At 37.9% G+C, this 20,041-nt stretch overlaps 1 protein-coding gene across 2 annotated transcripts in view; it reads left to right on the top strand.

The window, feature by feature from the left end:
- Positions 1-20,041, top strand: part of LOC140573640 (ras-related protein Rab-26) — an 86,136-nt gene that overhangs the window by 41,795 nt on the left and 24,300 nt on the right. For both annotated transcript variants that reach the window (XM_072693098.1, XM_072693099.1), the window contains exon 5: positions 9,253-9,305. In XM_072693098.1, the coding sequence (XP_072549199.1) occupies positions 9,253-9,305 (53 nt within the window). The remainder of the gene's footprint in view (positions 1-9,252; positions 9,306-20,041) is intronic.

The following is a 20,041-nucleotide window of genomic DNA, read 5'->3' as shown; positions in this document are numbered from 1 at the left end:
GGTCTGTGCCACCATAGAGTAGAACCTAATTGGTTTCAGAAAACTGTCATGGGAGGAGAGGATTGAAGTGACAGTGGCATATTTGGCACCTGTTCTTTCGGACTTGGGTCACATCTGGGCAGTTATAAAACCCAGGCCAGAATTAAATGATGGACTTAAATTTAAAATGCCCTTTTGTCTCTCGGAAGATTGTCAGTTTAAGCCACCCTAATGGAGCTGAGTGTACTGCCTGGAAACCAAAATCAGCTATCTGACTTTAAACACGATTACAGATGACCTTAAGAAAAGGCTCACTAAAGGTTTAAAAGGGCACAGTGCTTTATTGCAGTCTTTGCCCTGGTTAGTAAAGAATGTCAGAGCTTTGTAAAAGCTGGCTTTTACAGTGCTAAACGGAGCTAGAGAAAGCAAAGGATCACCATGGGACAAAAACTTATGCCTTTGCTTCAAACTCCACAACCTTACGTTTTCTCTCTTTCTCTTTGATTGCTGGAATCTGCAGTCAGAGAAAAGTTAAAGATTGTTTACCTCCCAGGTTCCCTGCTTTTTTTTTTATACACATTCAGCCTTTACATGTCAAACACACCTGGCCACATACACTTATATATGTGTGTGTTCTTCTGTTTCCTGGCTTTTTTTTTGAAGATTGCATAAAGCTCCCCTGCCCTGACAGCTGGACATATAAAAGGGAGGAGGTGGAAAAGGCTGAAGTTTTCTCAGTAATTCACAGAAAATAAAAATGAAGGGAAGGAGAAGAAAAATGCTTGGTCTGTTCACCAGGGACACATTTTGTCTCAGCTGAGTTGAAAAGAATACTTGCTCTAGGACCAGCAAGGTGAAGGCTTTTATCTGTTTTGAGGCAGTTAAAACTAAAGAGAGCATGTTCAAGAGCTGTTTTTATATATTAAAGCACAGTAAATAAAGTATAATATAGTGGTACTTATTCATTTAACCAGTTCATGCCCTACCAGAAAACATATTTCCGCTTTTTAATCTTAATTTACTTATTAATGCTGTTGTCACATATCTGTTAAATATAGATATTGATCTTGCAAAAACACTAAGTAAAGAAAGTAAAGGAAAGTAAAAGAGCACAGTATGGATGTGCACGTGTAAAGTGCATTGTTCAAGTATAAAAGTAAGCAGTATTGTAAAATGGTAGCAGCGATATATGTAGTGGGCTTAAATAATGGGTGCATGTGCATGAGGGTGTGTACAGTTCCTGATAATGCTGTGGGCCCTCCTGATGACCCTGATCCTGTAGTTTGCACATGTGATGTGACTTCAACAATTAAAAGCAAACCAAACTAAATGGCTGAGGTTTAAATAAGGCTGAGGTCTCCTCCAAAATCATCTCTAATGATGTTCTGGATTTGCAGCTGATGTGCTACAATTGATTCTAATTTTAGGCATTTTAAGTAGTAATAAATGTGGATTTTTTCCCACTTTTTTCTTACAAGGCAATTGCTTTTCCAGTAACTACATAAGAAAACATTTCTTAATTTGTTTTATTTAGCTGTATTACTTCCATCTCTCAATATTGTTAAAATAAAGATCAAATATCATTATGGTTAAATATGTTAAAAATGTTAACATAAGTTAAGTTTTTCATGGGATATAATTTTTACACATTAAATATAAAAATTAAAACGAGTATTTTCATAGAAAAACATCCTTATCTCAATGAACATCTGCAATTCCTCATACTTTAAGTATGTTCAGGCATCACTGTTCACACACTGCTAATAAAATGAATGGAAATGTAGGCCCTGGTTAGAGAGGCCTATTTTATTGCTTTCCCATCAGTCCTATTGAAGTCTTCGCTTGCAAGAAAGATTGCAGCAATGAATGCTTAGACAGAGAGCCATTGCGATAGGCTTTCTCTTCCTTTATCTCCAAGCTGAGACTCTTTCTATCACATAGCCTAATGACGCCTCTTTCTCTCACACAAATAACAACAGAAATGCTTCACCAGTGCTGGTGGTATGTTTGGCCCCATGACACTGCAAGCAACAGACAGGCTGTGATGAATGAAGATGGTGAGGATGTTCTCTTAGAGAGTACAGCAGTGGGCAGTGGGACAGCTCTAGCCTGGCAGGGTCTGTGGAGCCAAACCATAGCCATTAAAATAGATAAAAATAGAATGTGGTTTATCAAGGAAGAAGCTCTCCAGCATATAGAGCACCACAGTGGTTAGTACAAACAGAAATGGCTAATTTATTTATTTATTTATTTTATTTTGCTTCCTGCACCTCTTCACGTGGATAAATATATGCAAAAATCTATAACTATTTCATAAAATCATGAACATTAATATTCTCTAGGGATGTAATGATCCACAAAATATCCATATCATATCTTGTTGTTTTGATGTAGTCAGTATTATTATTATTATTATACAAATAGTCATAGTAGTATTTGGAAACTGGAGACGTACAGCTGTGCCCCTCTAAATTCTGTGTGTGCCTCAGTACAACAAGTACGCCACCTGTGTAACATTCTACACAATACATTACAATGCACTATTGTAACATCGCTAATACTTTCTGCAAACATAACCTTACAGTATATTCACATATAAAATGATTTTACTAAACAGTAGACAGGTGAAAGATACTCAGTCGCATGTAATTGTCAGTCCTTTGTCTTCCTGCCCCAGATGGGTAGTGACACTAGTAGTAAAAATGTCAAAACTGTACAATTGCTTGAGAATGTTTGCCAACTCAAGAGGCTGTGATCAGGACTGTGTGTTTCATTCATCAAAGTGATTTTCAGTGCTGTAGTCACTGCAGTTTTCTGTCACACTTTAACTCTGTGTGATTTTGAATTTAGGAGGTAAAGTTACATTCAGCCAGGAGTGATGGTAACTGCTGTGCTGAAATTTAATATGATTAAAACAGGCAAACACGGTTTGCATTTGTTACAGTAAAGCACTGTGGCAATATTGCCATGTCAAATCACTCAGCAAAAAATGCATTTGTTGGGCTAGTCAATCTAACTATGCAAAATAGTCAAGTCAGATTTATTTGAATAGCACTTTTTACAACTGTTGTCGTCACAAAGCAGCTTTACATAATTAGTAATTAGTACTTAATAAAAGGCAGAGACAAAAAGAAGAAATAACGTAGGACATGAAGGATCAAAGACCCCCAGTGAGCAAGCCAACGGTGAGAGTAGAGCGAGAAGAGGAGTTGTCTGAATAGCTTTTGGTAAGTGGGCAGTACAGACAGGGTTATTTTTATAATCTAAGCTGTTTATCACAGTTAAAGCAATATTATGTGAGAATTGCTATTTTTTGCTCATGGGCTTCAGGAGGAGTGTAATTTACTGCAGTGAAGACAAATCATGCTTTGAGCTCCTCCCTGATGGCACACATGCATTTTACAATTTTACGAGTTATACAGAGCTGGCATTGAAAGTGAAAGAAGCCTGTGGACTGTCACCGTAAAAGTAATATAGCAGGATTTTACACTATTATGACTCAGCCGCCATATCAAGCCCAAGTCAGTGGAGCATCATAATGATTTTATATAGTTATTTTAAAGTCAACATGCTACATAATGTTGCTAGCTCGCTCCCTGGCAGTCAGGTTTGGATGTTGAGGAGTGGGGCTGTAGTGCAAAGAAATCTGCCAACATTCTTTATTACACAGCAAAAGAAGTTTAAATTTCCCATCCCTGGCAGTGAGCACACACCCAGAGTGATGTGTTTGGAAGTTAGGTGCTTTGCACCTTAGTCGTGAATGTCGAGACAGGAAAAAGCACCGCTCTTTTCCTCATCTCATCCCCACTTAAGACATAACTAAACCGCTCTTTTAGAACCTTGATAACACACTTGTTAATCCTAATATCCAGCATTACAAGAAAACCTTTCAAAGAGCTGCATGCCTAATGAAAATACACTTCATTTGCTATGTGACTACTCTGTTCTGCCATCAGTCTTCTGGATCTGCCATTTTTTAATGTTATATAATTTACATAATTAAGTATTACACTTACAAATTTAATGAATGGTAAACTGCATGGTATGCTTTAAGACACATTGGGTGGTTAAACAAAACATGGTGCTATGTCATGCTAGATGTGTTGAAGTTCTATTCATAACATTGTAGTGAGACAATCCTTTGTTACTACTACAGTATTTTTACATGTGAGCTATGTAATAGCTAGTCAAACTCGACATGGTATTGATCTAATGCAGATTGATGGTTCTGTACAGTTTCTGTTCAAGTGACAAAATGGACCTAAAATCTCAAAATTGGAGCAATAGATTCTAAAAAAAAAAAAAGTATTGTTTTTAACAAATACACTGTGACCATGGTATGTGCAAGCAGTAATAATAGCATGATTTGTCATTGTCCATTCTTATTAGTCAAGTCAAGTGGGTTTTTTCAACTATATACAGAGTACACAGTGAAACGAAACAACGTTCCTCCAGGACCATGGTGCAACATAGACACAGTGCATACTAATGTTATAGACAATGTCAACTAATTGTTGCAGCCCTAGATCAAACACTTTTCACTGTGACCCTGATTTGTAGATCAGACTCTTCAGATCAATTGTTACCTCTCACTTTGAAACCTCATATTTGGACTTACCACTGTGTCTTGTCTTTGTTTTCTTCTCCTTATCAGCTCATTCTGTCAGCTTTTCTCTGCTCTTATATTATTTTACTCACAGTTACCTCTTCTTGAAGAATAGCAATTAAAGCAGCGCACTCCAAATACTTCAGTTATTGAAATGTTATACTTCCTACAGAAAAACAATGTTTTGAGGGCTTCTTGAAGAATAGCAATTAAAGCAGCGTAATGTGACAGTGTTTCTTGCTCCTGGGCTCCACTTATAGTCAGGAAGTGTAATTCACACCACTAAAGGATACACTTTATTCAAGCATTTCTAAAGGAACTGAGAGAAAGAAGAAGCAGGTGGACGAATGCGGTAGAGTGATATTAGAGGATTTTGCACGTATAAGACTCAGATTACACACCATTGAACAATTCGCATGAGCATTGTGCTGCCGGTTTCAACAGTGTTACAAAGTGCAGTTAGCAGCATGCCAACCTTAGAGTAGCAATTAGGTTAGGTCAAATTCCTGATACAGAACTAGCTGGATATTTAGAGCAGGAATGTTTGTATGTGCTCTTTGTAATAATTCATTATATTTCTGAGAAAATGACAGTTCATATTGGAGAGTTTGGAAGAAATTATGCATGCAGAATATGAACACATTCATTCACACCCAAGTACTACCAGAAACAAGCCTGCCCACCCAGGCTTGCTGCTCATCACAGCTGCATCCTCACACATACGAATGCTGAAATGAATAGATAAGAGCAGTACAAAGAATCCCATCAGGAGTAGTTTCAATTACTCTTCTGTCACCTTCCCCCATCACTTGTAGCAGCAAGCCCTCCTCTTCACTCTCCTTAAGCATTGGTTTGGCAGCTTTGTACTTTGATACTTGACATTTTATTTATATTATTTAAATGTGTGAAGATTTCCCAGGTTGCACAGTCAATAGCTTTTTGATCTGGAATGCTTGATTTCTTAGCTTGTGTTGAGGTTGTCTGGGGTCAAATCCATTATGTTTGCTATATCAGTCTTGATATACCAGTCCACTCCAAAATAAAATGTTCTTGAATGATTTATCATGCACATTAAAACCTTTAAACCTTTCATTATTATAGAAACCTAACATTAGGCTGCTCAGTTCAGCACCACAGTGCACAACTCAGCATGTTGCCATTACTGCATTAACAACCCAGAATGAGACCACAAAAAGGCAGTAGTTAACTTACTGTTACACAAACTGTACACAGAGAATGCCAAGTAATTAAAGTTAAGATAAACAGGCAAACAAGCCCACAGAAGCAACGATACAGGCACTAATCTTTCTATTACAAGTCAGTGTAGCATATCACAATAAACCTATTATCAGCCAAAATCCTACATATACAGTGGGGAAAAAAGTATTTAGTCAGTCACCAATTGTGCAAGTGCTCCCACTTAAAAAGGTGAGAGAGGCCTGTAATTGACATCATAGGATTTCCCTCATTTTGTCTCTCATAGTTGAGGTCTACCTATGATGTCAATTACAGGCCTCTCATTTTTTAAGTGGGAGAACTTGCACAATTGGTGACTGACTAAATACTTTTCCCCCCCTGTAGTTGCTTGATTTTATATGAATTCAATTACATTTGTTGGTGCTTTTACTGCAACACCAGCGTGTGCTGGCCCTAACGCTGATATTTGTAAACGACAGGCTAATTAACAGGGGAATATAAGCACAAGAACCATTCCTAATTGCAAGTAATACCTTAGAGGTAGGCAACATTAGTGTTCATTACATCAAATGACATCTTGAAATCACAGTAACTGCTGACACTAGGAAAAACAGAAATCAGTCAAATTAAGACTAACATCAAGTCTGTAACATCCAGCATTTCACATGTTTTACACAGTCCTTGATTTTCTTTAATCCAGGTGTGTCATCAGGTTTGTCTGATATGTACAGTTGTGCATCATCTGCATAACAATGGAAGATCTTTGGAATTTATCATATTGTCATGATCCACTCGGTCTGACAATGACGGGAGAACACTCGCAGGGGATGGACCAAGGCGAGAGAGTTTATTGATAATAAACCATAAACAAAACAGAAATGCAGTAACGATTACAAGGGATAAGGAAGAACTTAACAAAACCGTGACAAACAATACTGGGCAAAACAAAAGAACACACCTGGGGCTGGCAAGGCACTAGGGCTGTGCTAGCTGCCGGGGCCGAGCCAATACCGCTACTCCGAAACAAACTTCCAAGCCGAGCTTGGGAAAACCATGAACTAAGACAAAGTAGCGCTAGTCAGGCGCGTTGAACTTACAAGACTTTAGGGCGTGAGGAGTCAGCCGCCAAACCTAGACGACGGTCCGACGATGAGGAGAGCTAACTGCTGAAACAAGCTGGAGAGTCGCTCACTCCCGGAGCTCCTGGACCCAAGCTCGCTGAACCTATGAAGCTTGGCGAGAGATCGCCGCAGACCTGCAGTAGCTCCCTAATGGACCTTGAGACGAGAACTGCCTAGCTAGTTAGCTTTCCCTGCTAAGCTAGCTATGTTGAAAGAGCCCTCTGTACAAGGATGGACTCTACAGACTAGACCAGTGAATCCTGAGTCTCTACCGTGAAACTCAATAACCTGGGTGCATACAGTGCGCTAAGAGTAATTCTCAGCAACCAGCAGCTGGCACTAGCCCTACTTAAATACACCAGCCCACAGGTGTAACACATTAACCAAACAAAGAATAGTCACATGACAAACAACCAGAAACCAAAATGGCGACGAGGGGTGTCAACCCAAAAGTCCCTTTTAACATAAAAGTCCTTCACTTGACTAAACATGACATGATTGTTCATGATCGCCTGTAAGCTGCGTCCCGGGACCGCCCCTGGGGCGGGCGCAGCGGCGCGGGCGTGACATATATGTGGTTCTTATGAAAGCATGAGCAAAGATGTTGGGCCACAGCTTTCTCTAGGATATAATTGTTAGTTTAGAAATAGGTCTGTAATTAGGCAGCACATTTGGGTCAAGATTTGGTTTCTTGATCAAAAGCTTTATGACTGCTAATTTAAGAGCTGTGTGTACATGCCCTAAGCAAAAGGGATGCATTTACTGTTACATGGTAGAATACTAAGTACTAAAAACACCCTCGGAGCTGGAGGAAGAAACCTTGGGAGGAACCAAGACTCACAAGGAGGACCCATCCTCCTCTGGTCAGAACCAGAACAATTATTGATAAAAGTTACCAAACCATCTATACTGTTAAACTGCTCTGATCATAATCATAATATATTAATCATAGTGTAGTAGAACCTAATATAGTCATGGCAGTGATGGTCAGAGTAATGATAGTTAATAGTAGTAATATTAATAGTGGCAGATAGTTAAGAGTCCATTTAGGTTTTAACATGGTCATTAGACATGTAGCAGTAGTAGGAGGGTGTGCCACTGGTCTAGCATGGGTGGTGGGAGGGACGGAGCCTGTTGATTGGACTGGTAGGAGGCAGCTGGTCTGGCGCAGGTAGAGGGAACCTCAGCGGGCAATCTTTTAGCAGGTCGGGCTGGATGACCATTTACTCAGAGAAGGTAAAGAGACTTAGAGAGAGTTAGTTCTGAGAGGATTTTGAGAATGTTGAGCGGTTTCAGAGTGTGTTTGACAACTCGCTTTTCGTACTAGCTTTTCTGCATCCTGTAGAGATAAGGAGTTCCTAAGCTGCATACAGACTGTCCTACTAATATTAGCTATATGTTTCTCAGATGATAGCTCTGAAAGGCTGTCCTTCTGAAAAGCTGTCCTTCCAGACAGAGAGGAAAATCTACAGCTTCCGTATAGTTTGTTTTAAGGTATGAATTTGTTTATTGTACCACAGTGTGTCTGCCTCGTCTTTTTACCTCTTCTCAATCTATGAATCCCAGCCTAAAGTTATGACCCCTTTAAACACGCAGGGGGAAAAACTTTGTGTCTGGGGAGCTTAATATATATATATACATCGAAATTGATTTGACAACAGCAGTCACATTTCAGTTATTCGTGATATAGCACATCTCAATTCCTGAAAGAACCATCAATTTAACCATTGAATCAGGGAGTCAAAATGTTCATCCATAACATTGTTCCTAAAAGAACCCTTTTTGACATTATTTTTAAGGGTGTGTATATGACTGGATGGAAATGATGGAAATATACAGCTACTCAGCGCTTCTCAGTTCAAGTTCATGTGTATGAGAATCTACACCCTGCTGTTCTGTTGGCTTTACCCAAAGTTCATTAGCTTAGCCCTCAAGTTTCTTGCTGACAGGCGCTGATAAAGACCCGAGGTGGTGTTTCAACGAATTAAGTCGAGCAGCCAGTTAGTCAGCCGAGGTGACAATGAGCGAAAAATGCAATTATTCAGCTTTATGAAAATCCTGGCTTGAAGAGAAATATATAAGAAAGCCACTCACACATATAGGATTGCAAATTGAAACTTTAATGCAAATTGTTTATAGAACCAGTAGATATTTTTTTTTACTTTCATTAGAAGACTCTCTTAGGAAGGGACTCCTAGAGGGGACAAACTAACCAAGTCTCTTTTCTTCTTTCTTCTCTCTCTCTCTCTCTCTCTCTCTCTCTCTCTCTCCCTCTCTCTCTCTCTCTCACTCTATTTCTTTTTTCATTTCTTTTTTTTCCTGTTTTCTTCTCCTTCCCCTTTTCTTCAGCTCTACTCCTACTGTATGATGTCACCAACAAAGCATCTTTTGACAACATTCGGGTAAGAGCGTCACTGGTTGTTTTTTCTTCACTCAGGAAATTTTGCAAAATAGCCCATCAATGACGTGGGACAATTACTGCTCTACATTACTGCAAAAATCATCTCTCACAAACTCAGTCTCACAGAGCCTTGAATAATGCATGTTATTTGTAAAAACAGCCTTGGAAGAAGGGAGAAATGGAAAGTAATTTTTTAAAAAGCAATGGCAAATGTATCCAACATTTTGGTTTCTTGGTAAGAGGCACAGAGCTATGTGTAATGGGGGGTTCAATCTGCTAGTTTATCTCAGGCCCTCAGGATGCTATTATAGACCTGTTCTACCCAGCTGTCTGTTTCTGTGGTGCCAGTTCTGTCCTCGTGGAGCACTTGCATACTTCAGCTCAAGGGTGCAGGCAGAGCATTAAAAGACTCTAAATGTGAAAGACATACACACAAACAGGCGCTTAAAGGAACACTTTGTCCAACAATATTGGAAATCAATACAGAAATGTCATATTTGTCACACCTCATTAAAACAGCTTGGTTGAACAAAATTAACTTATTGTAAGGGGGATTTGAGCCTTTGTGAGTAGAATTTCTATGCAGTAAGATTTCTATGCAGTTCAGATAGTTTATATATTCATTGCATAATAGATTTGTTCAAACTAATTCAAATATAACTGCCATAGCACAATTAAATACATACAGTTGGAAGAGGAAATAAGTTTACCCCTTGGATTTTCTGCATTAATTACTAATAAATGGGTCTAATCCTTACCCCAGTCATACTTATAGACTAAACCAATCACACTTTTATTGAGAACACTGACTGAACATCCACAGTGCAGCCTAGAAAAAGTAAATGAACCCTTACATTTAGGAACCTTTAGATCTCCCTTTACCAGCAATCTGTTCCACCAAACATTTCCTGTAGATGCAAATAAGATTTGAGATTGATGATTAACCTGATACAGATACCCCTCTAAACATATGGCTGTGGTCAAACATTTACAAGTATCATGACAGTATTGGGTCAATAGCGATTTTGTTATACTGTTTTTGAACTACAGAATGAGTATACAACATACTTTATTAAAATCTGGTGCACAAGTTTTCTGTGGTGCTAAGACCAAGGTCTCTTAACCTAAGTGGTCGTGATTGACTACAGATGGTAGCTTCTCTGTAGCCACATGTTTGACAGTATTAATTTGATTGACGCAGTACAATGAGAAAGTACAAATAGCTTAGTGCAGATCTGAGAAGCATATATAGGAATTCCTAAATAATTGGTTCAAACAACTGTACTTAAGAACAAGCTATTGGGAGGTGTAGCCACAAGGTCTTGAAGAACACCCACACCGACACCCTCAGCTGAGAAGATTTTTTTTTGGATGGTCAGGAACCACCCAAGGGCCTTCTAGTCACAGGCCTGCCATGAACTGGAAGTTGTTAAACATTGACATTCATGTACATGATGACTATATGGAAACTTCTTACCACAACTATGTGTATGGATGGGTATTTGCATCAGGCTGCTATCAGTTGGAGAGCATATAGAAGGGGGGAAATCCAATCTTGCAGCAAATCTCACAGCTCTTTGTGTTTGGATCTTTGAGGAAAGTTGATTGGTGTGAAGCAAATGACTGTGCCCATACTATTCTGGGTTAGTTGGTAACCTGTGGACTGTGGCTGCTTAAACATTTGAGATAAAAGCATGAAAAATGAAGTTATTCAGCACTGCCTGACCACACTAGCTATCGACCCCCCATCTGCTATTCTAAAGATAAAAACAGTTGTCTCATTGCATTTCTGTTATGTCAAATTCCCATGCGCCCTGTTGGCCCTCATTATAGAGTAAAGTGGCCTCTCTTGATGAGTGCACCCTAGTGGTGCAAAACAGATTCTGGTGCATTCGGGAAGTAAGTGTGGAAGAATAAAATTAATCAGAGCACAGCTGCTCATAGACCATGTGATTTTTGCTCTTCAGAGAACATAACCTCCTTATTTACTTACAAAACTTCTATGCATTTGGCATGATGCCATGATGTTTTTCTCCTACCTCATTTTCTGTTCCTCTCTCATTAGATATCATATATCTAGTGATGTGTAACATGGGATAAACATGATCTAGTGATGTTTGAGGCCTTCAGGTGTGTTGGAGGAGGTAAATTACTAATTAGCAGCAGGCCTGTAACAATTACTTAAATTAAAAAACAATTTTGCCACATAATACTTTAATGTATTCTTAACGAGGTTCTCTAAAGCTTTCCTTGTTTATATAAATAAAAGTGGACAGAATCAGCAGAGCAAAAAAAGTTGGAACCACATTTTTTTGAATATGACCTTCAACCCCAAACAGTAGTTCCACAGATTGCTTTACGTCATGTTTACAGTGGGCACTCTTCTTGTCTGCCCCTGTTCCCAAGCGAGTCACTCAGTCAGCTGGTCATACTCAGGATATATCCACAGGAAATACTGCCTGTTTAGGAAGGGGATCATTTTGTATTTAAGACATACAGACATAATCGGAGAGAGGGACCTGCATGGCAGAAGGGAAAGACCTTCTCTCTCTCAGGTCCAGGGCTAGGCCCTGACCTGATCTGACCTCTTTGCATTATTATTAATAAACTTTAATAAAGCTATTCATCATCTAACATGACTCATATGACTGTACTTCCTTGTGACTGCAAAATCAAAACTTACATAATCTGTTTTTAAATAAAATTACATATCACTGGTGCTCAAGTATTGATTAGACACACATGTCTATAAACTTTGAATCAGTGTAGCTCTAACAGTTTACAATGACAAGAAATTGTAGCATGTGGAATCTTGTCCAAATGCATTTTATAGTAATTAGAAATTGTTTTTTAAAGATTTGAGGGAAACCAACCAAAATCAAAATCTCCAGTGTCTGGAGTGACTTCATTCACTACATTGGTGAAGTGTTAAAACAAATTACTACAGTGAAGATACAGATATTTGTACATTTTTTTACTGTTTGGACATATTGCTGCTTTTCAAAACCCATTGTTCTCACTGAAACACAACAGAAGACCATCATTAAAATGGAAGCTGCAAGAAAAAGGTCATGTGACTGAAACAGTTGGATGTTATTGCCCTATTGAAGTTTGCCTGCCAGTATTACAGTATACACATGCTGCATTTTACCAGCAACAACACTCATCCTGGTGGATATATAACCAGATGTGATAAATATATACAATAAACCTGAACATGCATTTAGCTGCCATGTTTAGATGTTAGCTTATATTGTAATTAGTCCTATTTTTGCAAAGTTAATATTGAAAGACATATGACCTTGTAAGAAAGCCCAGGGAAGTGAAGCAAGGACATGGTGCTTCAGTGGACTTTCAGAGGTCATGCATTATGAATATAAAACTGACATCATGAATGGCATTATGAATTTCGTGCATTATGAATGCATAGCTAGATATCTGCATATTGCCCCAAGAAATCTTTGGTCTGTGTACATATGTTTAATTGTTATTCAAATGGCATCTTTGACAACTTGGGTGGCGTATCCATAAAGAAACATTTGTTCTGCAAAAATCCTATGAAGCAATTTGAATAACCAATCCTGATTAGAATAATGGGACAGTCAGGACATTGGGCTTAACATGTGCTTAATTGATCTACCACAGAATAATTGCAACCCACTTTAATTGCAGGCCACATTTAGTTCTCTGGTCAGTAATTTTGTGTTTTTTAATGTAAAATTGTTTGTAATCTAAAAATAAAGAGAATTTATATTACATTATGTAATACATTTAGTACTAAAGCTGTGTTTGAGTGTATTTCATTGAATGGTTGTATACCAAATGGTAACTAGGAAATATGACTTAATTCTGTTCTAGTGATTGTCCTAAAATATGCTCACTACACAGAAAATGCAAGCTATATTAAATTATATCTTTGCAATAATAAAATGCACAAAATCCTATAGAAGTGCATCAGATATATTATTGTTTTCATATTTAATGTTACGTTCAGCACACGTTGTCCAGCACAAATATATAACATGTTTTCTAGGGGTGTACAGTATGTGTATTAAAAACGAACCATCACGGTACAGATGGCACAGTTTGATTCAGGCAGTTAAAAGGAGAACTGCCACACATAGATAGACTGGCTTATTCTTTTGGTATTTTTTTAGGTCCAACATTCTGACCTTTTCCATCTTATTTCAACTAATGAAATTGTTGAAACAGGGTTAGTGTGTCTGTGTTGTTCAACAGTTGTATGGTGCGTGTGTCATTTTTATTAATATCCTTGCGATAATACCTAAATTAGATCCATGGTTTGTGGCTCTAAATTGACCAAAAACACATAATACAGTCAATATTCATGCCAGACAAGACATGCCATTCCACTACAGCATGCAAACAGAAATGAGCTCATCAAGCTCAAAATACAGAGGTAAGATGTTCGCCAGGAGCTTCAGTGTGCTTTCAGCAAAACTCAAAGTAACTTCAAAAATCACATCAGTTCCTTCAAGGTCTCATTTTGGTTTAAAAATATCCTGAGAACAAAGAGCCAAGCTGTGCATGTACACGTACAAGTATAGAAGACCAAAATAGCATTGGTTTAGTTACATGCCTATTTGACAATCATGGAATTGAAATTTGTATGGGTTTAGAACCCAAATGATTACTAAAGATTTATTTTTAAAAAATAGATATTTCTATTTCGATAATCTAAAAGCTTAAGAGCTATTTCATGCTACATGGAAATTAGGCTTGTTTTCATGTGTATGCATTTGTGATGGCCTGGGAGCTGATCTTTATTCTGAAGTGTCTTGCTTCTTCACCTCCCACATCCTTGAAAAGAACATTAGGAAATCCATCTTTACGCAGCACTGAATCTCATGATTTTGTGAAAATGAAAGAAAGCCGCTAAAGGCAGATGCCCTGGGGCAGAGTGGGTGCAATCTGGAACCATTTCCCACCGGCTTACTGATGCTAATTCATTCTAATGAACGCTAATGCTGAGAAATGGAGCAATGAAAACAAAAGGGCAATCACCCCTCTAGCACATACTTTTCCCTCTCATGCACTCTCTCTCTCTCTCTCTCTCTCTCTCTCTCTCTCTTTCTATCACAGTCTGTGCAGATGGTTACCTCTAGCTTACTGTGCCAACAGAATGGCCATTATTAATCAAGGCCTGGTTCCTCTGGATATGACTGCTCTTTTAATTTAAAATAAGGCAAAATGGCCTTCATTTAAACATTTGTTTAATAAAATACATAATCTTTCAGTATGGTGCTTATATTTCAATGAAGTATACATAATGCCCAGCATCAGATAATCTTACTTTTCTTAATATAAGATAAACATGATATGTTATAGCTGTGGATTTTTGTTATAAGTTATGCCTATGAGCAAGAGGAATCTGCTTTCTCCTTTTATTGTTATTACTTGAACAAATGCTTGCAAATGCAAATTCCTGGTGGCTATGAAAAGAGTAACATGGATAGTCAGAAGATTAACACAGAGAAAGTTCCAATTTGGTATGCTAATAAATTTTACTCATAATAGAGAACATTAAAATGGAAAGTCTTTCATTCTTTGTTTTGGTTTGAACTGACTAGTTAGGGAACTCATGTGGCCTTCTAGGCTTTCAGAGAAAACCTAATGATTTCTGCAAAGTAATATAATGTCATATTTGTATTTAATAGAACCATACCATGCTTGTATTTGAATTATGTATTGTTGTTTTAGTTTAAAAATCATTACTATATTTTGTATATTTGTATATATATATATATATATATATATATATATATATATATATATATATAAATATATATATATTAAATACATTTTATTTATAGGCGCCTTTCCATAAAAGATAATCAAAACAAAAAAACACAACACAACATAAATAAAAACAGAAAAGCAATTTTAAAATAACATAAAATCAAGCGAGCAGGCTACAGACTGTATGCTGTCCTAAACAGATACGTTTTGTGAAGTGATTTAAAAATATCCAGGGAGTCAATATTACGGATGTCCGGTGGATGGGAGTTCCAAAGATGGGGGGCAGAGCAGCTCTAGATCCCATGGATCTATATGGTGGTCAAACGGGCTGTAGTGACAGTAAGATAAAGTAATGAATAAAGAAGATCCGGCTGGGTCTGTTTATGTGAAGGAGCTGGTTGAGATTTTAAGGTGTGAGGTGATGGATAGCCTTAAAGGTGATCAGTATAAGTTTGTAATCAATGCAAAATTTTACTGGGAGCCAGTTGAGCTGTTGAAGAACTGGGGTGATGGGATGAATAGATGGGGTTCCAGAGACGATATGGGCAGCTGCATTCTGAACCAGTTGACGAGAATTAAAATAGTCCAGGCGGAATATGACCAGTGAGTGAACCAAAATGGCAGTACTGTAGAAAGTGAGAGAGGGACGGAGACGGTTAATATGACGAATATAGAAATTTGCAGACAGAGTAATGTTATTTATATGGGTTTGGAAAGACAAAGTGCTATCAAGGACAACACCTAGACTCTTTACCTGAAGGGATATATCAGAGATGGAGGGAAGCTGAAAAGTAGTAGATGGATGAACGAGAGGATCAGAAACTGGGGAAAATATGGTACAGGAAGTGGCAGGAAGTAATTGCTGTAATTGCTGGCGTATTAGATCTACAGGGTGGGCCATTTATATGGATACACCTAAATAAAATGGGAATGGTTGGTGATATTAACTTTCCGTTTGTGGCACATTAGTATATGGGAGGGGGAAAACTTTTCAAGATGGGTGGTGACCATGGTGGCCATTTTGAAGTCGGCCATGTGGTCATGTGACACATCAAACTTATTCAGAATTTCACAAGAAAAACAATGGTGTGCTTGGTTTTAACTTTATTCTTTCATGAGTTATTTACAAGTTTCTGATCACTTATAAAATGTGTTCAAAGTGCTGCCCATTGTGTTGGATTGTCAATGCAACCCTCTTCTCCTAATCTTCACACACTGATAGCAACACCGCAGAAGAAATGCTAGCACAGGCTTCCAGTATCGGTAGTTTCAGGTGCTGCACATCTCGTATCTTCACAGCATAGACAATTGCCTTCAGATGACCCCAAAGATAAAAGTCTAAGGGGGTCAGATCGGGAGGCCTTGGGAGCCATTCAACTGGCCCACAATGACCAATCCATTTTCCAGGAAACTGTTCATCTAGGTTCTCAGAGAGAACAGGGCCTGTGAGTTTCCATCACTAGCTCTAATTAATTGGGAATAGTACTGGGATTTAGCTGTATGGAGATTGTCTTTATAGAAAAAAAGATGATTATGATATAGATCCTTGTGTATTGTATTGAGAGACGCTCCACCTGGCGTTTTAAGATGACGTAGATGAGGTGAAAATCAAGAAGCTTAGTGGGTAAAAGAGTGGGTCTTTAATGGAGCAAGTGAGTCCAATAGAGAATGAAGTCCAGTATTGTAGTGATTAACCAATGCATCAGTAGTGGCTGAAAGGCTAAGGTTAGGAAGACTTTCAATACCTAATAAAAGAGAAGTTGGATTAATATTTTTAATATTACGATATGTAATGTCATGTACTGGTCTACTGTTAAATAGAGTCATTTTGATATTGAATGAAATTAACAAATAAGAAACAAAAATATTACTATCAGGACTATTCCTACAAAGCAAAAAACAAACTAAAACAACACTAACACTAAACAAGAATGGTGTTCATGGAGGGATGAACGAAGCTGCTCTCCAAAAACAATTTTGCACCCTATCTCAAACAGTGCCTCTCGAACAATGAAGAAGGAAAAACATTTTACAGAAGAATGTAAGAAGTGCAGTAATCATCAGGACCTTAATCTGAAGAAATGTTGGGTGATGCAACAAGGCAGGCATAAGTATGGTTGACAAAGAAGAATAGCCAAGTCTGGTGTAGAGATTGGGAGTGGGAGGTTCATGTTATTACATTCAAGGGTTCACTTTGAGTCTGCACTATTGTGGATGATTACTCAGTGTGCTTATTAAAGGATATGAAGTTTAGTTTAGTTCGATTGCGTGTCCATAATTGCAACCAATAATGCTCAGACCAACATTTATTAGCAATCAATGCAGAAATGTAGGTCATTCCAAAGGGTTCATTCACAACTGTCACAATATTGTTTTTCTGAGTTACCTTAAACAAAGATAATATAATTAGTCTTAGTCTAGGCTGGCTTAACCTCAGTATAATGTCAGAAAAAAATTGTGCATCTGTTGTCAGAAATAGTGCTCTACCCATTACGGCTCATGTAGAAAATTTCATTGATTATGATGCCAGCATTTCTGGATTTTATTGTTGCTGCCTGCTGTTGTTGCAGTTTTTGTCATTTGAAACTTGGCTCTTTTATTGGCTGGTGGCCATTTCTAGATGTTAATTTCTAGATGGTCTTACAGAATATTACAGAGATTTGTTTGGAGTGCCGTTATCTAATGGCTCTCAATGGATGCCTCTCAGCCAATCACATTGTAAGGCCAGAAGTAACTGTGGTATGATAATGATTAACAAGCACTCTGTCTCCTAAAATGTAGAGTACACAATCTAGAAATGTCACAACTCATTTGCATTACTCTGCAGTGTGTACTGGATAAATGTACTGTACTGTATAATAGTCCTTGTAGAACTGTTTCAAGGGGTCTGGCGCTTAGAGGACAAGAATTTGGCTCCACTCCAGCCTCTGCTTTGCCTGAAAAACTGACCTCCATTTATCGACATGTCCAATCAATATTTGGATATCGAATAGAGCTTTTTTTACTGAACCAGAAAACTGCAAACATCTTTCATCTTTCTTTCACACTGAAATCGGACACCCACACACTTATACAGGCGTTTTACTGATTTCTTTGGCCAATAGATTATAAATGCCAGCAGGTGCAGGTGGACTTTGCTGTATGCATTTTTACATATGCTTCCATTATTATCCTCATCACACATATTTTCACAGGCTTAATAGCATAAGGGAAGATCATGTCATTGAAGATGAGTAAGCTAAATAAAACTTCACTTTGCCAAATGGACTACATTGACACTGTGTAAAATTCCGGGCATTTTTATCAAATATTTCATAATCACTACTAGTACTGCTATCAGTGAAAATTGCAATGCACAAAGGAGATCTGGTGAATCAAATAACAAGTGCTTTGCCCTACTGTCATCTCTTGAAATATTATGAGAAGATCTGTCTGAACAGTTAACTTCAATGGTCAGGACATCATAGGCGCCGAGCAGGTGCTATTTTGGGGGTGGGCCATTTTCAGTGACACTGCATGGTGATGGGTGGCATGTTAGTGTGTGTTTTGCTGGTTTGAGTGAATTTTTAAACACGGTGTCCACTCACTATCCCCTTTATTAGACACCCCTACCTAGTTGGTCCACCTTGTAGATCTTGTAAAGTCAGATACAGAAGTTCATCTGTTGCAAGACAGTTTCTCAGTGGTCACACAATTCTGCCCACAATACGCTGTTGACTGGATATTTCTGATTGGTGGACTATTCTTAGTCCAGCAGTGATGCTCAGGTGTTTACAAAACTCCAGCAGCAGTGCTGTGTTTGATCCACTCATACCAGTGCAACACACACTACCATTTTAGTGTCACTGCAGTGCTGAGAATGACCCACCACCCAAATAATAACTGCTCTGTGGTGGTCCTGTGGAGTTCTGACCATTGAAGAACAAAAGTAGCAAAAGTAACAAAAGTAGTAAAAGGAGCCAAAAAAAGTTGCATTATATAACATTTGTTATAACACACATGTTTTGCATTATTGCATGAACATCCTACACATAAGATTCAAATTGGCTGTCCTGGGACATTTTGTTTATATGTAATAATTATTTAACAGTATTTCTGACCTTTTCACAGCACGCTGCCTGCAGTATACAGTCACTACTGAGTTGGTTATTTTGCTAAAGACATCATCTCTTGACTTTTCCCAATCAAAAGTTTTCAATTCTTAAATAGTCACAGGAAGCAGTAAACTAAATTATATTGCTGTAGTTTAACTTAAAAATGTATTTCTTAGTTAAACTTTAATTTTATGTTTTTAACATTTGCCATGTTTTGAATCAATACTGAATACAAGGCTTTGGCATTTCTCCATTTGATAACCTTTGATAAAACATTTATGTGTGGAGATTTGAATCCTTGAATGAATTTGACTGTACACTTGGATGTGCAAGACACTTTACCTATTCCTGCCAGTATACTACAAATTGAAGCATTTCTGCATTGATCTACACTGATCTTGATTCTGTTGATAGAACAGAATGATTTTTCTGTTCTAGGAAAATTGCTATTTCAAGTTTAAGTAATATTAAAGTATTACTTTATGTTTTGTAAAATTTGTGAAAAAAATGTCTCAAAACATTTTCTTTCATATAACAATAAACCATATAACCTTCATAAAACATATACCCTTAATGTAAGGATCATCAGAAGAAAAGCTTCCCATGTCCTCACCACAAAATTCAGCATCAGACCTTTTGAAAGTCAAGTCAGGTCAAATTTATTTGGATTTATTTTTATAACTGTTGTCGTCACAAAGCAGCTTTACATAATTAGTAATTAGTAAAAGCCAGAGACAAAAAAAATAACGTAAGAAGACATGAAGGATCAAAGACCCCCAGTGAGCAAGCCAACGGCAGCAGTGGCAAGGAAAAACTCCCTCAGAGATGGAGGAAGAAACCTTGGGAGGAACCAAGACTCACAAGGGGGACCCATCCTCCTCTG

The sequence above is a fragment of the Salminus brasiliensis genome, chromosome 12 (genome assembly GCF_030463535.1).
Source record: "Salminus brasiliensis chromosome 12, fSalBra1.hap2, whole genome shotgun sequence".
In the NCBI taxonomy this organism is placed as follows: Eukaryota; Metazoa; Chordata; class Actinopteri; order Characiformes; family Bryconidae; genus Salminus; species Salminus brasiliensis.
The sequence above is the reverse complement of the archived record's forward strand: the minus strand, read 5'-3'. Positions and strand labels throughout refer to the sequence as shown.